The following is a 15,287-nucleotide window of genomic DNA, read 5'->3' on the forward strand; positions in this document are numbered from 1 at the left end:
CTAAACGCACTAAGTTAGCTCAAAATTTCTCTTTTTTCATGGCCCAGTGTGTCTAACAGAAGTTAAATAAAATGTAAGTACACCTGTCTTGTCTTTCTGTGAGCAGGAACCATGTCTACCTTTATCTCTGTCACCCCAGAGAAAGCTTAGAGACCTGCAGGCACACAGCTGTGTTCAGTTTCTTGGAGCACTGGTTCCCCAACGTGGTGGCACAAAGGAATTTATGAACTATTTATGAAACTTCCTGTAAACCTATAATTAGGTCAAAAATCAAATGTTTAAAATTCATTACAAACAAGAAAAACAAGTGAAATAGATAATGTAATTAAAGCACCTAGTCCATGGCAGATGCTCGGTAAAATCATTGTTCTTGCCCTGACCAGTGTGGCTCCGTTGGTTGGGCATCGTCTGGCAAAGCGAAAGGTCGCCTGTTCTATTCCCATGAGGGCACGTGCCTGGGCTGCCGGCCAGTCCCTGGTGGGGGCCTGTGTGAGAGGTCACTGATCCATGATTATCTCCCTCTCTTTCTCCCTCCCTTCCCCTCTAAGAATAAATAAATAAAATCGTTTTGAAAAATAATTGTTCTTGTGTTTTTAACTTTTTAGACTTTTATTATGGCAAATGTAAAACATACAGAAAAAGTGGAGAGCACAGTATACCTATTACCAGGATTTTACAACCATTAACATTTAGCCATATTGTCTTCAACGTTTTGATCTTTAATAGTCTTTTTTTCCACGGTGCCATTTTCAAACCCTCAAAATTATAGTAATTTTTAATGTCATCTAATGCACATTAATGTACCTCTATTTCACTTGGGGAATTTAAAAGTTTACTGATACCCGGGTTCTACTCACAGAGATTCTGGTATAATTGGTACGAGGTGAGGCCTGGGCATCGGGATTTTTAAAAGCACCCCAGGTGACCTTAACGTGCAGCACGCACTGAGAACCGGTGTTTGAGAGAGTTCTTTCTCCTGCACGCCTGATCTGTGCTCACACTTTAGCTCTCGGGGCGGGGTGGGGGGGGGTGGAGGAGAGATTCAGTGAGCTCTGTAGTCCAGCCCTTTCCTACAGAACCACTAAGCTCAAACCTCTGCGAGACCACGTAAGTGACTGGACGCCCCGGCTGCAGGCGCTCTGCACTCCGCCCAAGCCTCTATGGTGTTTGGGCGACCTCTCTATCATTGGCAAATCACCTTCGCCTTCAGCTAAGGCCGGCAGCTCCCTCTCTATGGTAGCCTTTATCCCAGAGCGGCCTGGTTGCAGGAGGCGGGACTTCCTCCCGGAAGTGGCCCACGTGCTTTCGTCTGTACCTACCTGTGTTCAGGGTAAGTTTTTAGTGCTAGCCCGAAGTTGGGGACACCGAGGGGCATTGTGACTGGCTCCAGGCCGTGTTGAGTGACCTCTGGCCGCAGTGTAACTCTGTTGGTACTGCCATTTCAGAGGTGTAGCCCCTGGGCGGAGTCCCGGGCGCGTTCATTTCGCGTGTGATCGAATCCCACGGTCCCGGACGTTCAGGCCAGCGGTTTAGTGGGTTCTCTTCCGGTCTCGAAATTTTGGACAGAGGTGACCTAGAGACACTAGGCGTCAGCGCCCCGGGGCTCGCTTCCCAGCCCCACTATTGACGTGCCGTGTGACCTTGGGATAGGCAGCATTCCCTTCCGGGCCTCAGGTTCCACATCTTTGAAATGGGATGGTTGAGCTCAGGTCAGTGGCCCCATTCGGTCTGATGCCCTATGATCGCTGTGCATTCTTGAACCCCTGGGTTGGGAAAGTGAACGGGAGAGGTGGGTGCTGACAGTGATATCTGTTCCCAGGACTAGGAGGCTGGAAGGAGATTTCCACGGTGCGGGGCTGAGATGGATCCGCTCAGGGCCCAGCAGCTGGCGGCGGAGCTGGAGGTAGAAATGATGGCTGATATGTACAACAGGTAAGAGGCAATTCTGGGCTACCTTGTCTTAGGGAATGATCCTAGGTCACTTTTTCTTAGGATAGAGGTGCATGACTTAGAAAAACGCTTTGTTCAATTTAGGGGAGTCTGAGGCCTGTGCTTACCCTCCTCCTGCACCCACACCTACCGATTTCCCAGCCCCCATGGTTAAAGGCTAATGCAGACTGAGTATGGGGTCCTTAGAACGAGTTGGGCATTTAGATTGGGAGGGAATTTGGTGATGAAGGAGCCGAGCAGGAGAGAAGTTCCAGTCCAGGGTCTGGTTAGGTTCCAAGAACAGTTGAGCATTTGTCTTTCGACACATAGGACATATCCCACTTAACACTTCTTAAACTCTTAACTTTATCTCAGGCACTTGCGAAGCATTTTACATGCATTATCTTTTTTAATGTCCAAAATAATCCACTGGGTTAATTTTATTGTGGGGACAGTGAGGCTTCCAGAGGTTAAATAATGTTCTTAGGGTCCACAGTTGGTCACTAGCAATGTCAGGTCAGTACTTGGGCAAATTTGGAAACAATTCGTAGCTCCACCAATCACCATTAGTATGGCCTTGGGCAAGTTACTTGGACTATTTGACCAGTGGTTTCCCCATCTATCAGATGGAGGTAATACTACCCACCTCATTAAATGATAAAACATATGACAAGCTCTTATCATGAAGCCCCATACATAGTAAGCAGTCAACAAATGTCTGCTATTTTAAAAAAAATTTTAGGTTTTATTTATTTATTTTTAGAGAGAGGGGAAGGGAGGGGGAGAGAGGGAGAGAAACATCAGTGTGTGGTTGCCTCTTGTGCGCCCCCTACTGGGCACCTGGCCTGTAACCCAGACATTTGCCCTGACTGGAAATCAAACTTGCAAGCGTTTGGCTCAAAGGTCCGCACTCAGTCCACTGAGCGGTACCAGCCAGGGCAAATGGCTGCTACTTTTATTGGCTTAAGTTCTCTGGTGTTCTCTCTTGATGGGTTGGTTCATGTTGGGGGCTATATGTTAGAATACTTTTTAAATGGAGGCTGTGAAGTTAGACTACCTGGGTTCATATCTCAGTTCTGTGTGGTCCTGAGGCTCTCTGCGCCTTATTTTCCTTATCTGTAAAATGGGGATGATGATCGTGCCTAACTCATAGGGTTATCATAAGAATCATGTCAAGTACTTAGCATGATGCCTGAACATAGCCAGTACTCAATTAATCGTTTCTATTTAATTAATTATAAACATGGGCTCAGGCAAGGTGCCTGTTCTTAAGGACCTTCCAAGATAGTTGAGGTGTACACTGAGGATTTACACTGACTGCCTATGAGGTGAAATCAGTATGGCAGGTCAGGAATGCTTGAGAGTTCTGGTATGCCACGAGGTGCTGCTGACCTGACCTTGCCCTTCCTTCGCCCCAGAATGACAAGTGCCTGCCACCGGAAATGCGTGCCTCCTCACTACAAGGAAGCAGAACTGTCCAAGGGCGAGTCTGTGTGCCTGGACCGGTGTGTCTCCAAGTACCTGGACATCCATGAGCGGATGGGCAAAAAGTTGACAGAGTTGTCTATGCAGGATGAAGAGCTGATGAAGAGGATGCAGCAGAGCTCTGGGCCTGCGTGAGGCCCCAGACAGGATCCATCTCGAGGTTCACCCTGCCCCTTCCCACTCGTTTAATTAAAATGCCCCCATAGGGTGTCATCCGTAAAGACTGCCAGGCCTAGGCATCTCTGAAGGGTTGCTTGGAGCCTGGGGGCTTTCTCCCAGTCGAAGAATGGGTATCTGTCACATTGGAATGTGACTCTGTGTACATATATATATAAAAAAATATATATATATATATATAAAGTTTGTTGTCACCCTACTGTGTGCAAAACAGTGTGCCTGGTGCATTGGAGTATAGGCTGCAGGTGCAGTCTAATGCAGTGTTTAAAATTACAGACTGGTATAATGACTTAGGTTTGCACTCCACGTCAGCCACTTGATGTATGACCCTGAACATGTCATTTCACTGTGCTTTAGCTTCCTTGTTGTAAAATGCGGATAATCATAGGGCTGTTGTGAAGATTAAATGAGTTAATATGTGTGAAATATTTAGAATAATTACTGGGGCATAGGAATTAATCAATATTAGCCATATATATGGCTATGTGTATGATATATTTAAATACCAATACAGGCTGGGCAGGGTGTGGGCCGGAGAAGGCCACCAGCGATTCTGCCTGCAGCTGCTGCCACTGATTGGCATGCAGGGCGCGCCCTGACCCTTCCTCTTTGGGCAGGCTGGAGGGTTTGTGCATAGGCGGTGTCCTGGGGCGTTGAACTCCAAGGCCTTCACCGGACAGGCTGTGGATCTCCCGTCCCTGCACCAACTGTGAGTCCTTAGGGACTGTGCTGCCACCAAGCACAGGTGCCTCAGGCTTATAAGAACAGCTCTGTGTAGCCCCCGAGTCCTCTGCAATCAAGCGGAGATGAAGAAATTGAGGCATAGAATAAAGATGTTAAGGTTTTTTTAAAAAGAATTATTGAAGACAGAGTTTTCTTAGTTTTGCTTTTTTAATGGCTTATTTTAAATCAAATACAATTTGACATGATGGTGAAAAAATACTGGTTTGAGTTCCACAAATGCAGAACTAAGAGGATTTATGGAGATCAGACTCAGTCCAACAAAAGGTGTTGCGTTTTTTACAAATCGAAGGCAACACCCTTCATCAGCAGAAAGATTACAGCTCACTTTACTGCAACACTCTTTTTGTGGTGATTTAGACCCGAACCCTCAATATCTCTGGGATAACATTTCATTCGTTGCATTTTCAGTTTGTAGCACCAACTCACCAACAAAGATTTTACCGAAAACCTTAGCGCCACTAAATGTGAAGGTTGGACCCCAAGTGATTGTAAGCACAGCACAGAGACTAACCAGTTCAGAAAGTGTTCTGATTGGGAGTCCATAGTCCCCTGCACCAGCAGGGGTTACTCAGGCACACATAGCAGAAGCTGCTGGATGGGTCCAGGTGATAGAAAATGGGCCGGAGAATTTATAGACTCCGGTTTTTCAGAAAGTAAACAAAGCAAAAAAGGAGATGATGGAAAACGCTTGAGACATTTTTCAGTAAAAGTGTGAAAAAGTTTGGCAGAAAGGTATAATGTCATATAATGAAGTAGCTGATGAGCTGATATCAGAGTTCAGCAATTCAGATAACCATTTGGCAGCTGATTTGGCTTATGCCCAGAAAAACACTAGGCAAAGAGTTTTTGGTGTTTTAAATATGCTAATGTCAATGAACATTATTTCAAAGGAAAAAAAATCAAGTGGATTGGCCTGCTGATTCTGCTCAGGAGTGTCAAAACCTGGAGAAAGAGGCCCTGGCTGGTGTGGCTCAGTGCACTGAGGGCTGGCCTGCAAACCGAAGGATCGGCTCGGGGCACATGCCTGCGTCCCCAGTTGGGGTGCACAAGAGGCAACCACACACTGATGTTTCTTTCCCTCTCCATCTCCCTCCCTTTCTCTAAAAATAAATAAATAAAATCTCTATTAAAAAAATAAAAACCTGGAGAAAGAGAAGGAGAGGTGGACAGAACAGATAAAGCAGCAGTGGGCCCAGCTGCGAGAGCTTCTGCGGCAAATGGCTTTTAGAAACCTGGTATAGAGAAATCGACAAAGTGAACTGCAGAACCGGGGCCCTCCAGCTTTAAGCTCCACCATTCAGCCGCCATTTATAATCATCACTACAAGCAGGGAAACAGTCATAAACTGCAGTGTCTCCAGGGACAAGTTTGAATATCTTTTCAATTTTGGCAGCACCTTTGCCTATGAGGAGGCCCATGATGACACAAATGCTGCAGCAGAGGGGAATGTCCTTTGGCCTGGAGTCAGGCAGATGCCCTCTGGAGGCCCTGAAGCTCGCTGCATCACTGGTGCCAAAGCCTCAGCAGGCATGTATCCCAGACACCTCCCCAGGACCTCGGTTAAATCAGGGACTATGTCTGCCCTCTACCCCGAGTCTCACATCTCGACCTGACCACTGGGGCCGCCTTGTCCCAGTCAAGTGTAAACCAGGGGGTTATTCTTGGGTGCTGAAGTGGCCTAGGCAACAGTTCCTTGCCCCAAACAGTCACCTGATCAGCAGTGCGGCCTCTCACAGAGTCCCCAGATGGCGAGACCCCCTCCTGCTCGTTCAATGAGGAAGACAAGGAAGAAGAGGAGGCGGATTCCTGCTCCCCAGAATAGAGATAGGACAAATACCATGTTTTTTAAAAATATAAAAATATAAAAACAATATACTGAGTCCAGCACAAATAATGCCCCCTTTTTTTCTATTATACAATCTTCTATTACAAAATCCTAAGTATGTAATTCTGTGAGAACAGGATCACCCTCAGGTGCACCATATGACATTTTAGGAGAAATGTTCAAGTTAAAACTGCACCCGTATTATTACCCCACCAACCACACTCAAGTAGGCTGGACCCTGTATATGCTGTTATATATTATGTATAAATATATTTAATATATAATTTGTAAAATATACTCATGTTTATATTAAGTATGTTATTAATAAAAATTATTGATAACACAAACATATTTAAGTAACAAAATTAAGTAGAGGCAGACATTACAAATGATATAAAAAGGTATTTAGAGCCCTGGCTGGTATGGCTTAGTGAATTGAGCACCAGCCTGCAAACCAAAAGGTCGCTGGTTTGATTCCCGGTCGGGGCATGTGCCTGGGTTGTGGGCCAGGCCCCTAGATGGGGGTGGGCGAGAGGCAACCAATGGGTTTTTTCTCCCTGTCGTCTTCTCTTCCCCTCTCGCCAAAATAAATAAAGGCTTTAAAAAAAAAGTATTTAGAGGAGCCAGTGAAAGGTCGGCTGGATTTGAGAAGGAAGCAGCCAAACTTTTGGTTCCAGGTGGCAACACGGAACGTACGAAGGGACCCAACTTGGTGCGTGATCCAGAGAGGGGACGAGTGATCACCATTGCCATTCAGCGTCCACCTGAATCAGGGACAGAGCTCCTCACTCTCCATACACTATCCACCCAATCTGATCCACCCAGCTGGGCTAGGGGTCCTCTTAGGAGCTGGCGGCCCAGAGGAGCGGCCGCGTGCTGGGGTCACCAGCAGAGCAGTGCCGTGGGCTGATGACTGCATTTGCTGCCTCACAGTGAAGAGGCTGGCACTGCAGCTAGTTCCTGTCCTGGGGAATGCCCGTGGAGAGTTGTGCAGCATCCAGAATGTGGGGGCCCTCACTCCATGTAGGATTTCGGTAGACACCAGTGCCACTGTGACAGTCGTCTCTTCGCAGTGGGCCTTCTTGGTAGATGTCCGGGATGCAGCCTTGCCAGGTCACCGGGCGTGGAATAAAGGAGACAATAGAGGCAGTGAGTTTCAGGCTTAAAGGTGCAGGTTCAAGCCAGACCGCCTGAGGTGACATTTTCTAGCAGTGTGACGTTGGGTGAAGCATTTAACTGCCCCGTGCCCCATCTACAAAATAGCAGTAAATGTACCTAACTCATTGGTTGTAAAAATTAAATGTGTTAATTACTGAAGCGTTTAGGAGAGTGTCTGGCTGTCTCACATTAAGCACACAATAATGTTAGCTTTTTAAAAAAAATTCTAAGTTTTGTGTGAGAAGACCCTGAATAGACCCCCGGAAAACTTCAAGACTGTTGTCCACCGGCAATAGTGGTGGGCAGAGAGCAGAGGCTTCTTTCTAGGTCCTGAAGTTCAAGTTTTGTTCACCAGGTGGCGCTGTGTGCTCACAGGATCGGCACTGCTGTGGCCAATTCTGCAACTGTATTATTTGCCTATACTATGTGGGCGTTGTGCTAGGAAGAGGGGAGAGGTGAGGAGAGTTAATACTGGGCTTGCTTTCAGGTTTAGCAAGGTACATCAAAAATCCTCTGAGCGCACAGCTGGAACACCTAGAAGGGGCGGTAGTTGTGGAGACAAGAGCACTTGTTTTGAAGTGGCAGAAAGTGTGGAGGGTCCAGGAAACAGATCCTGGGTGAGCCTGCAGTGCTGAGTGTGCAGGGAGGTGGCGGTGAGAGATGAGGCTTGAAGGCTGGGCAGGCACAGGTCCACAAGAGCCTGGTGAGATGTTAAAAGAGTTCGGATTTTCTCCTACTAAGGGGATCAGCAAACTGCTGAAGGATGTAAACCCAGGCAGTGACTCTCCCAGATCTCTCACTTTAGAGGCTCCCTCTAGCTGCCAGCTAGGTGGATAGTGGCAGACGCTGGTTTAATCTGATTAAGCCAGTGAGGAAAGAAGGGACCTGATGTAAGAACAGCTATTGAGTTGCTACAGTGTGCTAATAAGTACACTTATTACAGTGAATCCTCACAACAACTGTGAAGCAGGTACAATTATTCTCATTTTATAGATGAAGAAGCTGAGCCTCCAAACAGTTAGTAACTTGCTGAAGGTCACACAGCAAGCAAGGAGCAGAGCCAGGATTCCAGTTTATTCAGACACCAATGCCAAGTTTTAACTAGTCCTCTAGGATTGGGGTGTGGTGTGGTGGGGGAGCTCCTCAAAGGGACAGCGATTTCATATTTCATTCAACAATATTTGATGTTGGCCTGTTACATGCAAAGAAGTATAGAAAATGCCCAAAATGAACCAGCTGGGTCCCCGCCCTCCCTGAACGAGTGCAGGGGGTGGGAGGGGTGGGTACAGGAGGGATGGAACAGACATGCGAAGGGTATTAGAATAGCTTGGGCCCTTTGTGCCACAGAGAAGAGTCAAAAACTAATCCTCAGAGGTGTTTTTGCCAGATTACCACAGTTCTAAAAATCAAGAAATATCTCATGAAAATCTGGACGGTCACTTCTTTTGAAAATTGAGAAGATCTAACAAGTCAGGCTGCATTCCTTCCTTTGCAGCGGCCTATTGGAGGATGGGCCGAGGCCGGGCTGTCCACCAAACCTCCCACCGCTCATCTCTTCCCTCGTGGTCGTCTGCTCCACCTGCAGGCATTCAACCCGCGCCTTCTCTGGGTGGTCGGATGTGCTGGACGCTCTATGGGAAAATGTGTTGTAGGCCGTCTCTAAGATGCCCTCCATATACTGCCCACCACTATTCATCCCCCATGTAACTAACTCCCTGCCCTTCAGTGCCTCGAGGCCTAGGGACTTGCTTCTAACAACACAGCAAAGGTGAGGGATGCCACTTCTGAGGTTAAGGTACAGAAGATTGTAGTGGCCATCTTGTTAGTTCTCTCTCTTTTTCTCTTTTTCCTTTTACTTGCTTACTCTGGTAAAGCCAGCTTCCTCTGGGGAGCTGCCCTGTGAAGAGGCCCACGTGGTAAGGAACTGGGGGGCAGGTTCCAGCCAGGGAGGACCTGAATCCTGCCCACAACTGCATGAGAGAGCTCAGAAGCAGATCCCCTCCAGTCAAGCTTTCAGGTGAGCACAGCCCTGGCCAACACTTTGCAGCTTTGGGAGAGACCCTGAAGCCAAGGACCCATCGAAGCTGCACCCTGACTCCTGACCTAGAGAAACTAAGATAACAAATATTAAGCTGTTACATTTTGGGGTAATTTGCTATGTAGCTATAAGTAATGAATACACGAACAGTTCTCACAGCTGTTACAATTGTCTGAGACTATGGCCATTTGACACCTACATGGAGGATGGGCCAGGCACCATTCCAAGCATTTGGGACACAGTAATGAGCAAAACAGATAAGGATCCTGGCCCTCTTGGAGCACATACTCTAGTGGGGATGGTTTTACATAGTGGAGGTCTGGGTTGGCAGTGCTGTTCTGAAGGAAAGACAACTTCCTTCAGCTCCTGGGGAGAGATTCTTAATCTCTTTTAGGTCCTAGACGTGTTTGAAACTCCACAGAAGCCATGGACTGCTTTTTAGAAAAATGTACATGCACATAGAATTTTACATGCAAATTTAGGGATTTTCATAAGAATTCTTGTGGTCTGAGCTGACAGGAGTCTTGTGATAAGCATTGTTTTAGGTGCTGGGGCAAAGAGCATCAAGATGGACAGTGTAAAGGGGGAGACGTCAAAATCAGTGCCTTGTGCAGTTGTGCTAAGTCCACAAGGGAAGTCCAGGGAGCTGAGCGGCTGTACAGAGAGATGTGCCCCCAGGTCTGGGTGCTCAGAGAAGGCTGTAAGTCACAGGCAAGTGAGATTTGAAGGACAAGTAGGAATCTGTCAGGAGGGGGGGCACGGTGGGTGGCGGGTTCTGTGTTACATTGTGGGAGGATAGGGGCGAGGAAGGTAGGCACAGGTCCCTGCCCTCCAGCCCATGTAGTCCATCAGAGGAAACAGACATCGTGGCGAGTTGTACCAAAGGGAAATCCGGATGTTCTGTAGGTCACACAGCAAAGGGATATATTGCTGGAGTCAGGCAAGGAGATTTCCCTAAGGAAGTAACCATTAAGTCAAAATCCGAGTTACTGGACAGGCCAGGGCAAGGGACTGTTCCATGACCAGGAGGAACTTCAGGTGGAAGAGGTCACCAAGGCACAAGTACAGAGAGCGGGGAGGCCAGAGGGAGGCTGGGGGCAGTAGGTGAATCCCAGACAGACTCGTGGGCATTGTTGGGAGTTTGTACATTTCCCCACCTGTCACGAGAAGCTCTCAAGGGGAGTGGCCTGATGGACTCTGGGTTCCCAGGAGATCGTTCTGACTGGATGGAGGGATCCTGTGCACAGGTGGAATCGGAAAGGGCAGGCTGAAGGGGTTGCAGATGGGAGCCGATGACGACCTGGGCTTGGGGAACAGCAGGGGACAGAGATGAGAGGTCTTTAATCGCAGAAACCACAAGTTGAATGTAAAAGGTGCAGCTGGGAGTAAAGTCTAGAACAACTACAGTTTTGTGGTGCAAGCACCTGGCAGAGGCACCCGTGGAGGAGGAACGAGCCAGGGAGGAGGAAGGTCATTTCCGTCATTACTGAGTACGTCATACTGTTTTAGAAGATCCAATACGATTGCTCTGTATCTACTTTTTCAGCTGCAAACTCACAGCACCGCCCCCCCCCTCCATTCTACAGGTGTCATCCACTCTCTGGTTCATTTTCCTGAATGTCTCGGGCATTCTTCTGTGGGGGAACCCCTGCCTGTGCTGGGTCTTTGTCTCAGGGGATGGTAAGTAACTGATTCAGACATGGAAAACTTCAGGTTTAAGTGCAAGCAACATCCTTAAGAACCCCTCCCTGACCTCCAGTCTATATCACCCCTGCCTGCCATCCTCTGTTCTCACAGCACCACACCTGTCTCCTCCATGGTGCTTCCTTTAGGTGCAATTACACTTCACAGGTGACCCCCCGATCCAGCTAAGCCTCTGTGCCACGGACTTTTTGTTCTCTGAGGGGAGGGTCTGTGACTCATTCACCATGGAATCCCTAGGGCCTGACACATGCAGAAGTTTAACATTAAAAAAAATCGAGATGTCTTAAAATTCACTCTTTCAAAGTGTAAAAGTGAGTGGACTTTAGTATATTCACAAAGTTGTACAACCATCACCGCCATCCAGCTGGACACCATTCTCACTTCCCCCGGAAGAAGCCTCACGCCCGTTAGCAAGCTCCTCCCGTTTGCCCTCGCTCTCTTCGTGGCAGCCACTAGTGTGCTACACCTGCCTGTTCTGGGCATTTCACGTAGTGTGTGGGGTTTGGGGGGTCTGGCTTTTTTCACCGAGCGTAATGTTTTCAAGGTTTGTCTATCTTGGACCATGTATCAGTCCTTCCCTCTTTTTTCATGTCCAAATGATACGCTGTGTATTACCATACACGCCTTTTGTTTATCCACCAGCTGACGGACAGTTGGGTTGTTTGCACTGTTAGGCTACTATGAATATTTGTGTCTAAGTTTTTGTGTTGCTGTATGTTCTCCCTTCTCTCTGGTATATACCTAGGAGTGCAATTGCTGGGTCAGAATGGCTCTATGTTTAATTATCTGGGGGAACTGCCAAACTTTTCCAAAGCAGGGTGTCCATTCTATTTACATTCCTCATGCAAAGTTGCATAATAACTATTTGTTAGGCTGAATAAATAATTTCTTACATAGTAAATTGGCTGATATTTGAGATATTGTAAGAAATATATGCGTGGTCATTCAGATGACCAAACTATATTTCTCATTATATTTGGACTTCATCCACAGTTCCTGGCTCCCAGCTCCCCCGAACCACTGGGATTCCCTAAGTGTTGATAATGAAATGGGTGTCTCCTGCTATGTGAATGAGGCGAATTCCATTCCGAAGTTCCGCAGGATAGGGGCTGTTTGCTAGGAGAACCAACCAAGTGATCAGAGGGTTGGAACTTTCGGTCCCACCCTCCTTCCTCCTCTGACCTGACTCCTGGAGAGGGGAGAGAGGCTGGAGGTTGAATCAGTTGCCTATGTTCAATGATTTAATCAATCATTTCTATGTAATGAGGCCTCCATAAAAACCCAAGAGGACGGGGTTCGGGGAGCTTCTGGGTGGTAAACTCGTGAAGACTCGGGCAGAGAAGCAGGTCTGGAGGGGGCGTGAACACTTCGTGCCCTTTTCCACATACCTTACCCTATCCATCTCTTCCATCTGGCTGTTCCTGAATTATATTCTTTTCTAATAAACTAGCGATCTAGCAAGTAACGTGATTTTCTAAATTCTGTGAACTGTTCCAGCAGAGTAATCGAACCCAGGGTGAGGGATGTAGAATCTATGATTTACAGCCAGTCGGGTCAGAGGCACAGGTGACATCCTGGACTTGTGACTGGCGTTCGGAGTTGGAGGGGGTCACTGGAACCTCCAGTCTGTAGCCAGTTGGTCAGACGCACAGAGAGCCTGGGCTTAGGGCTGGCGTCTAAAGTCTGTGGGTTTGGAGGGGGGAGGTCTTGTAGGACTGAAGCCTTAACCTGTGGAATCTGATGTTATCGCTGGGTAGATAATGTCAGAATTGAGTTGAATTCTTCTACACCCTGCTGGTATCAGAGAGTTGTTTGTTGGTGTGGGGGTCACCCCCAATGTTGGAATGGGGTCCAGGAACCCAGCTCACTATTACTTTTGGCACTTGGCAGACCAGAAGAGGGTGGCTCTGGAAGCCAGGGCCGTGGGCAGAATTGCTCAACCAATCAGCTGCAGAGCTGGGATCTGGACCCGGCCTGTGTGGCTCCTGAGCCAGCACTCCTGTCCACTCAGCTGTGAAGCAGCCTTGAGCCAGGAGCCCGCAGGAGATCCAACGCGATAACGCTGTTCTCCTCAAACTGCGGGTAGTATCAGGGGACTCAGAGTCTCCCTCCTTTCCAGTGTCCCCTCCTCCATTCATTAAACACACAAGCCCGGCCGTGTCCATCCCCTGCCTTAAAAACAAACAGAGCCAAAGAAAACAAGAAAACAAAATCCCAGATCACCTGTCTCACAGCATGGGCAGTCCTTGGCCTCGCAGAGGTTATTCCAAGCTGCCCTCAGCCTGCTTTTTCAGCTCCACTTCCCACCACTCTGTTTTATTTGTTTAACAAATGTTTGCCATGGGCTTGTGACACACGCGGTCCCGTGAAAGGTCTACAACCACCTACAATGTGGTTCCTGCCCCCAAGAGACTTACATATCACGGGGAGGGAGGCAGGCAAGTAAACTGATGGTTCTAGACCAGAGAGAGGGCTTCGGTAGAGATCAGAATAGTGTTTGGGGGCAGGGTCCCTAAGCCAGTCTAAGAGATCAGGCAAATTTTGGAAAGAGGTAAAACTTGAGCTGAGTTGTAAAGGACGAGGACCTCAGAAGAGAAGAAGGGACTCTCTCATCCCCACGGGAAGAACAGGTGCAAAGGCAAGGAGGTGTGAAACCAGGAGGCTTTGCACTTCATTCCACAGGTGCTTACTGAGTGCCTCTTAGGTGCCCAGTGCTGTTCTAAGTGCTGGAGATACAGCAGTGAACACAACAGACCAGGCCCCTTGCCCTCAGGGAGCTGACAGTCCACAGGGGGAAATGTTGACCTGTGGGCTGGGGAAGGTCAAGTGTGATGGCCCTAGGGGGTCCATGGACATGCTGGAGCCCATGGAAAGTGAAATCTGAATAGCAATGTGTATGTGTGCTCAAGTTCACGCATAACATTTTCTTTTCTTTCTTCTCAAACGGATCCGTGACCATCTTGGGTTGGGACCCTTATTCTAGGGCCCCTTGTGCTAAGCTAAGGAGATTGACCTTGATTTGGAAGTTCAGGGAGCCAGCACTGAATTTTAAGAATTGAAACCGTCAGAGCCTGACCCTGTGCCCTCGCTAGGGAGAACTCCTTGTACCTTTTCTGCTGCGAGACCTTAGCTTTCGCCATCCTCCTGACCTGGAGGAGTGGCAAGGGCCACACGAAGAAGCCGGACGGGTCTGTGATTGCATCCCGCCTTCGACCACCGCATTCCACCTGCCGGCCACCAGTCTTCTCCATCTGCGGAAATTTGCGAGGGTTAAATGAGACCACGATGTTTCGAGGATTTAATGACAGTGTCTGTTTGGGAAGTGCCCAGTGTATACTAGTCACTCAGCAAATCTTAGTTCCTCTCTTGGCTTGGTGATTCAGCTGTTCAGAGATGCCCTTTTGCCTGACGTCTTCTTGGAACGTCCCGGGCAGTTGCTCACATGGCCAAGAGCTCTGTGGCTACCGCCAGTGTTGCTTTCAACACACCGCATGAAGCTCAGCTCTCTGTGGGTTTGCCTTTGTCCTCTCATCAATCCACACCCCAGTCCAAGTAGTGACACCTTCCCTTTCACAGATGAGGAAACAGGCCCAGGAAGTTGAGAAATTTATCAGGAACCAATCAGTTAATACGTGTCTAGAAGCATCCCATCACCAGGCCTCCTGAAAAAGGGTAATGACAGCAGCAGCGGCGACAGTGAACGTTTTTTATGCTTTACTAGGTACCAAGCGCTGAGCTGAGCATTTCACCCGAACCAGAACCCCCAATTCCATCTGCCATTTTCCCCGCAGGTAGGCAGGTACTACTATGTTGTTATTCGAATTTACAGAGGAGGAATCCAAGGCTCAGACAGGTAAAGCAAGTGGCCCAAGGTAACCCAGGCCAGTCAGTTTCCAAACTCAGATCTCCATCTAACTCCAAAGAAACCGGTGACATTCCGCGTCTTGAAAAACATTACTTCCAGCTGCACAGTTAAAAACCCCACCCAAGCCTGTCCAGCGTCTGCTTGGACTGTCTGCTTCAGCCAAACCTCTGGTTGTTTTGATCAAGGATAGAGAGGGCGCCGCCTGATTTGTCCGGGGCGGGGGGGGGGGGGGGGGGGCGGCCCGAGGTGGGGGGAGGTGACGGTGGAAATTTTAGGTGCCGGGGACCAGAGCGCGAGTCACGTGTGTGTGAAACTCGACCTAGGAGGAGGGGAAGGGAAGGGATCCCCCGCCCCTACCTCAG

At 48.4% G+C, this 15,287-nt stretch overlaps 1 protein-coding gene and 2 pseudogenes across 2 annotated transcripts; all 3 read left to right on the top strand.

The window, feature by feature from the left end:
• The first annotated feature begins 1,179 nt into the window (after window positions 1–1,179).
• TIMM10 (translocase of inner mitochondrial membrane 10) lies at window positions 1,180–3,772 on the top strand. 2 transcript variants are annotated; one of them, XM_024577762.3, is made up of 3 exons: window positions 1,180–1,330; window positions 1,820–1,932; window positions 3,348–3,772. In XM_024577762.3, the coding sequence occupies exons 2-3, from the start codon at window positions 1,862–1,864 to the stop codon at window positions 3,547–3,549; spliced, it is 273 nt and encodes a 90-aa protein (XP_024433530.1). In that variant the 5' UTR covers window positions 1,180–1,330; window positions 1,820–1,861; the 3' UTR covers window positions 3,550–3,772. The 2 variants fall into 2 exon arrangements, with proteins under 2 accessions (XP_024433530.1, XP_024433531.1); XM_024577763.4 differs by lacking the exon at window positions 1,180–1,330 and adding an exon at window positions 1,342–1,709.
• A 154-nt stretch (window positions 3,773–3,926) lies between these two features.
• Window positions 3,927–6,170, top strand: LOC128780907 (transcription factor Dp-2 pseudogene; annotated as a pseudogene).
• Window positions 5,469–6,157, top strand: LOC139440898 (transcription factor Dp-2 pseudogene; annotated as a pseudogene).
• Window positions 6,171–15,287: the final 9,117 nt, after the last annotated feature.

Source organism: Desmodus rotundus, chromosome 5, assembly GCF_022682495.2.
Source record: "Desmodus rotundus isolate HL8 chromosome 5, HLdesRot8A.1, whole genome shotgun sequence".
Taxonomy (NCBI): domain Eukaryota; kingdom Metazoa; phylum Chordata; class Mammalia; order Chiroptera; family Phyllostomidae; genus Desmodus; species Desmodus rotundus.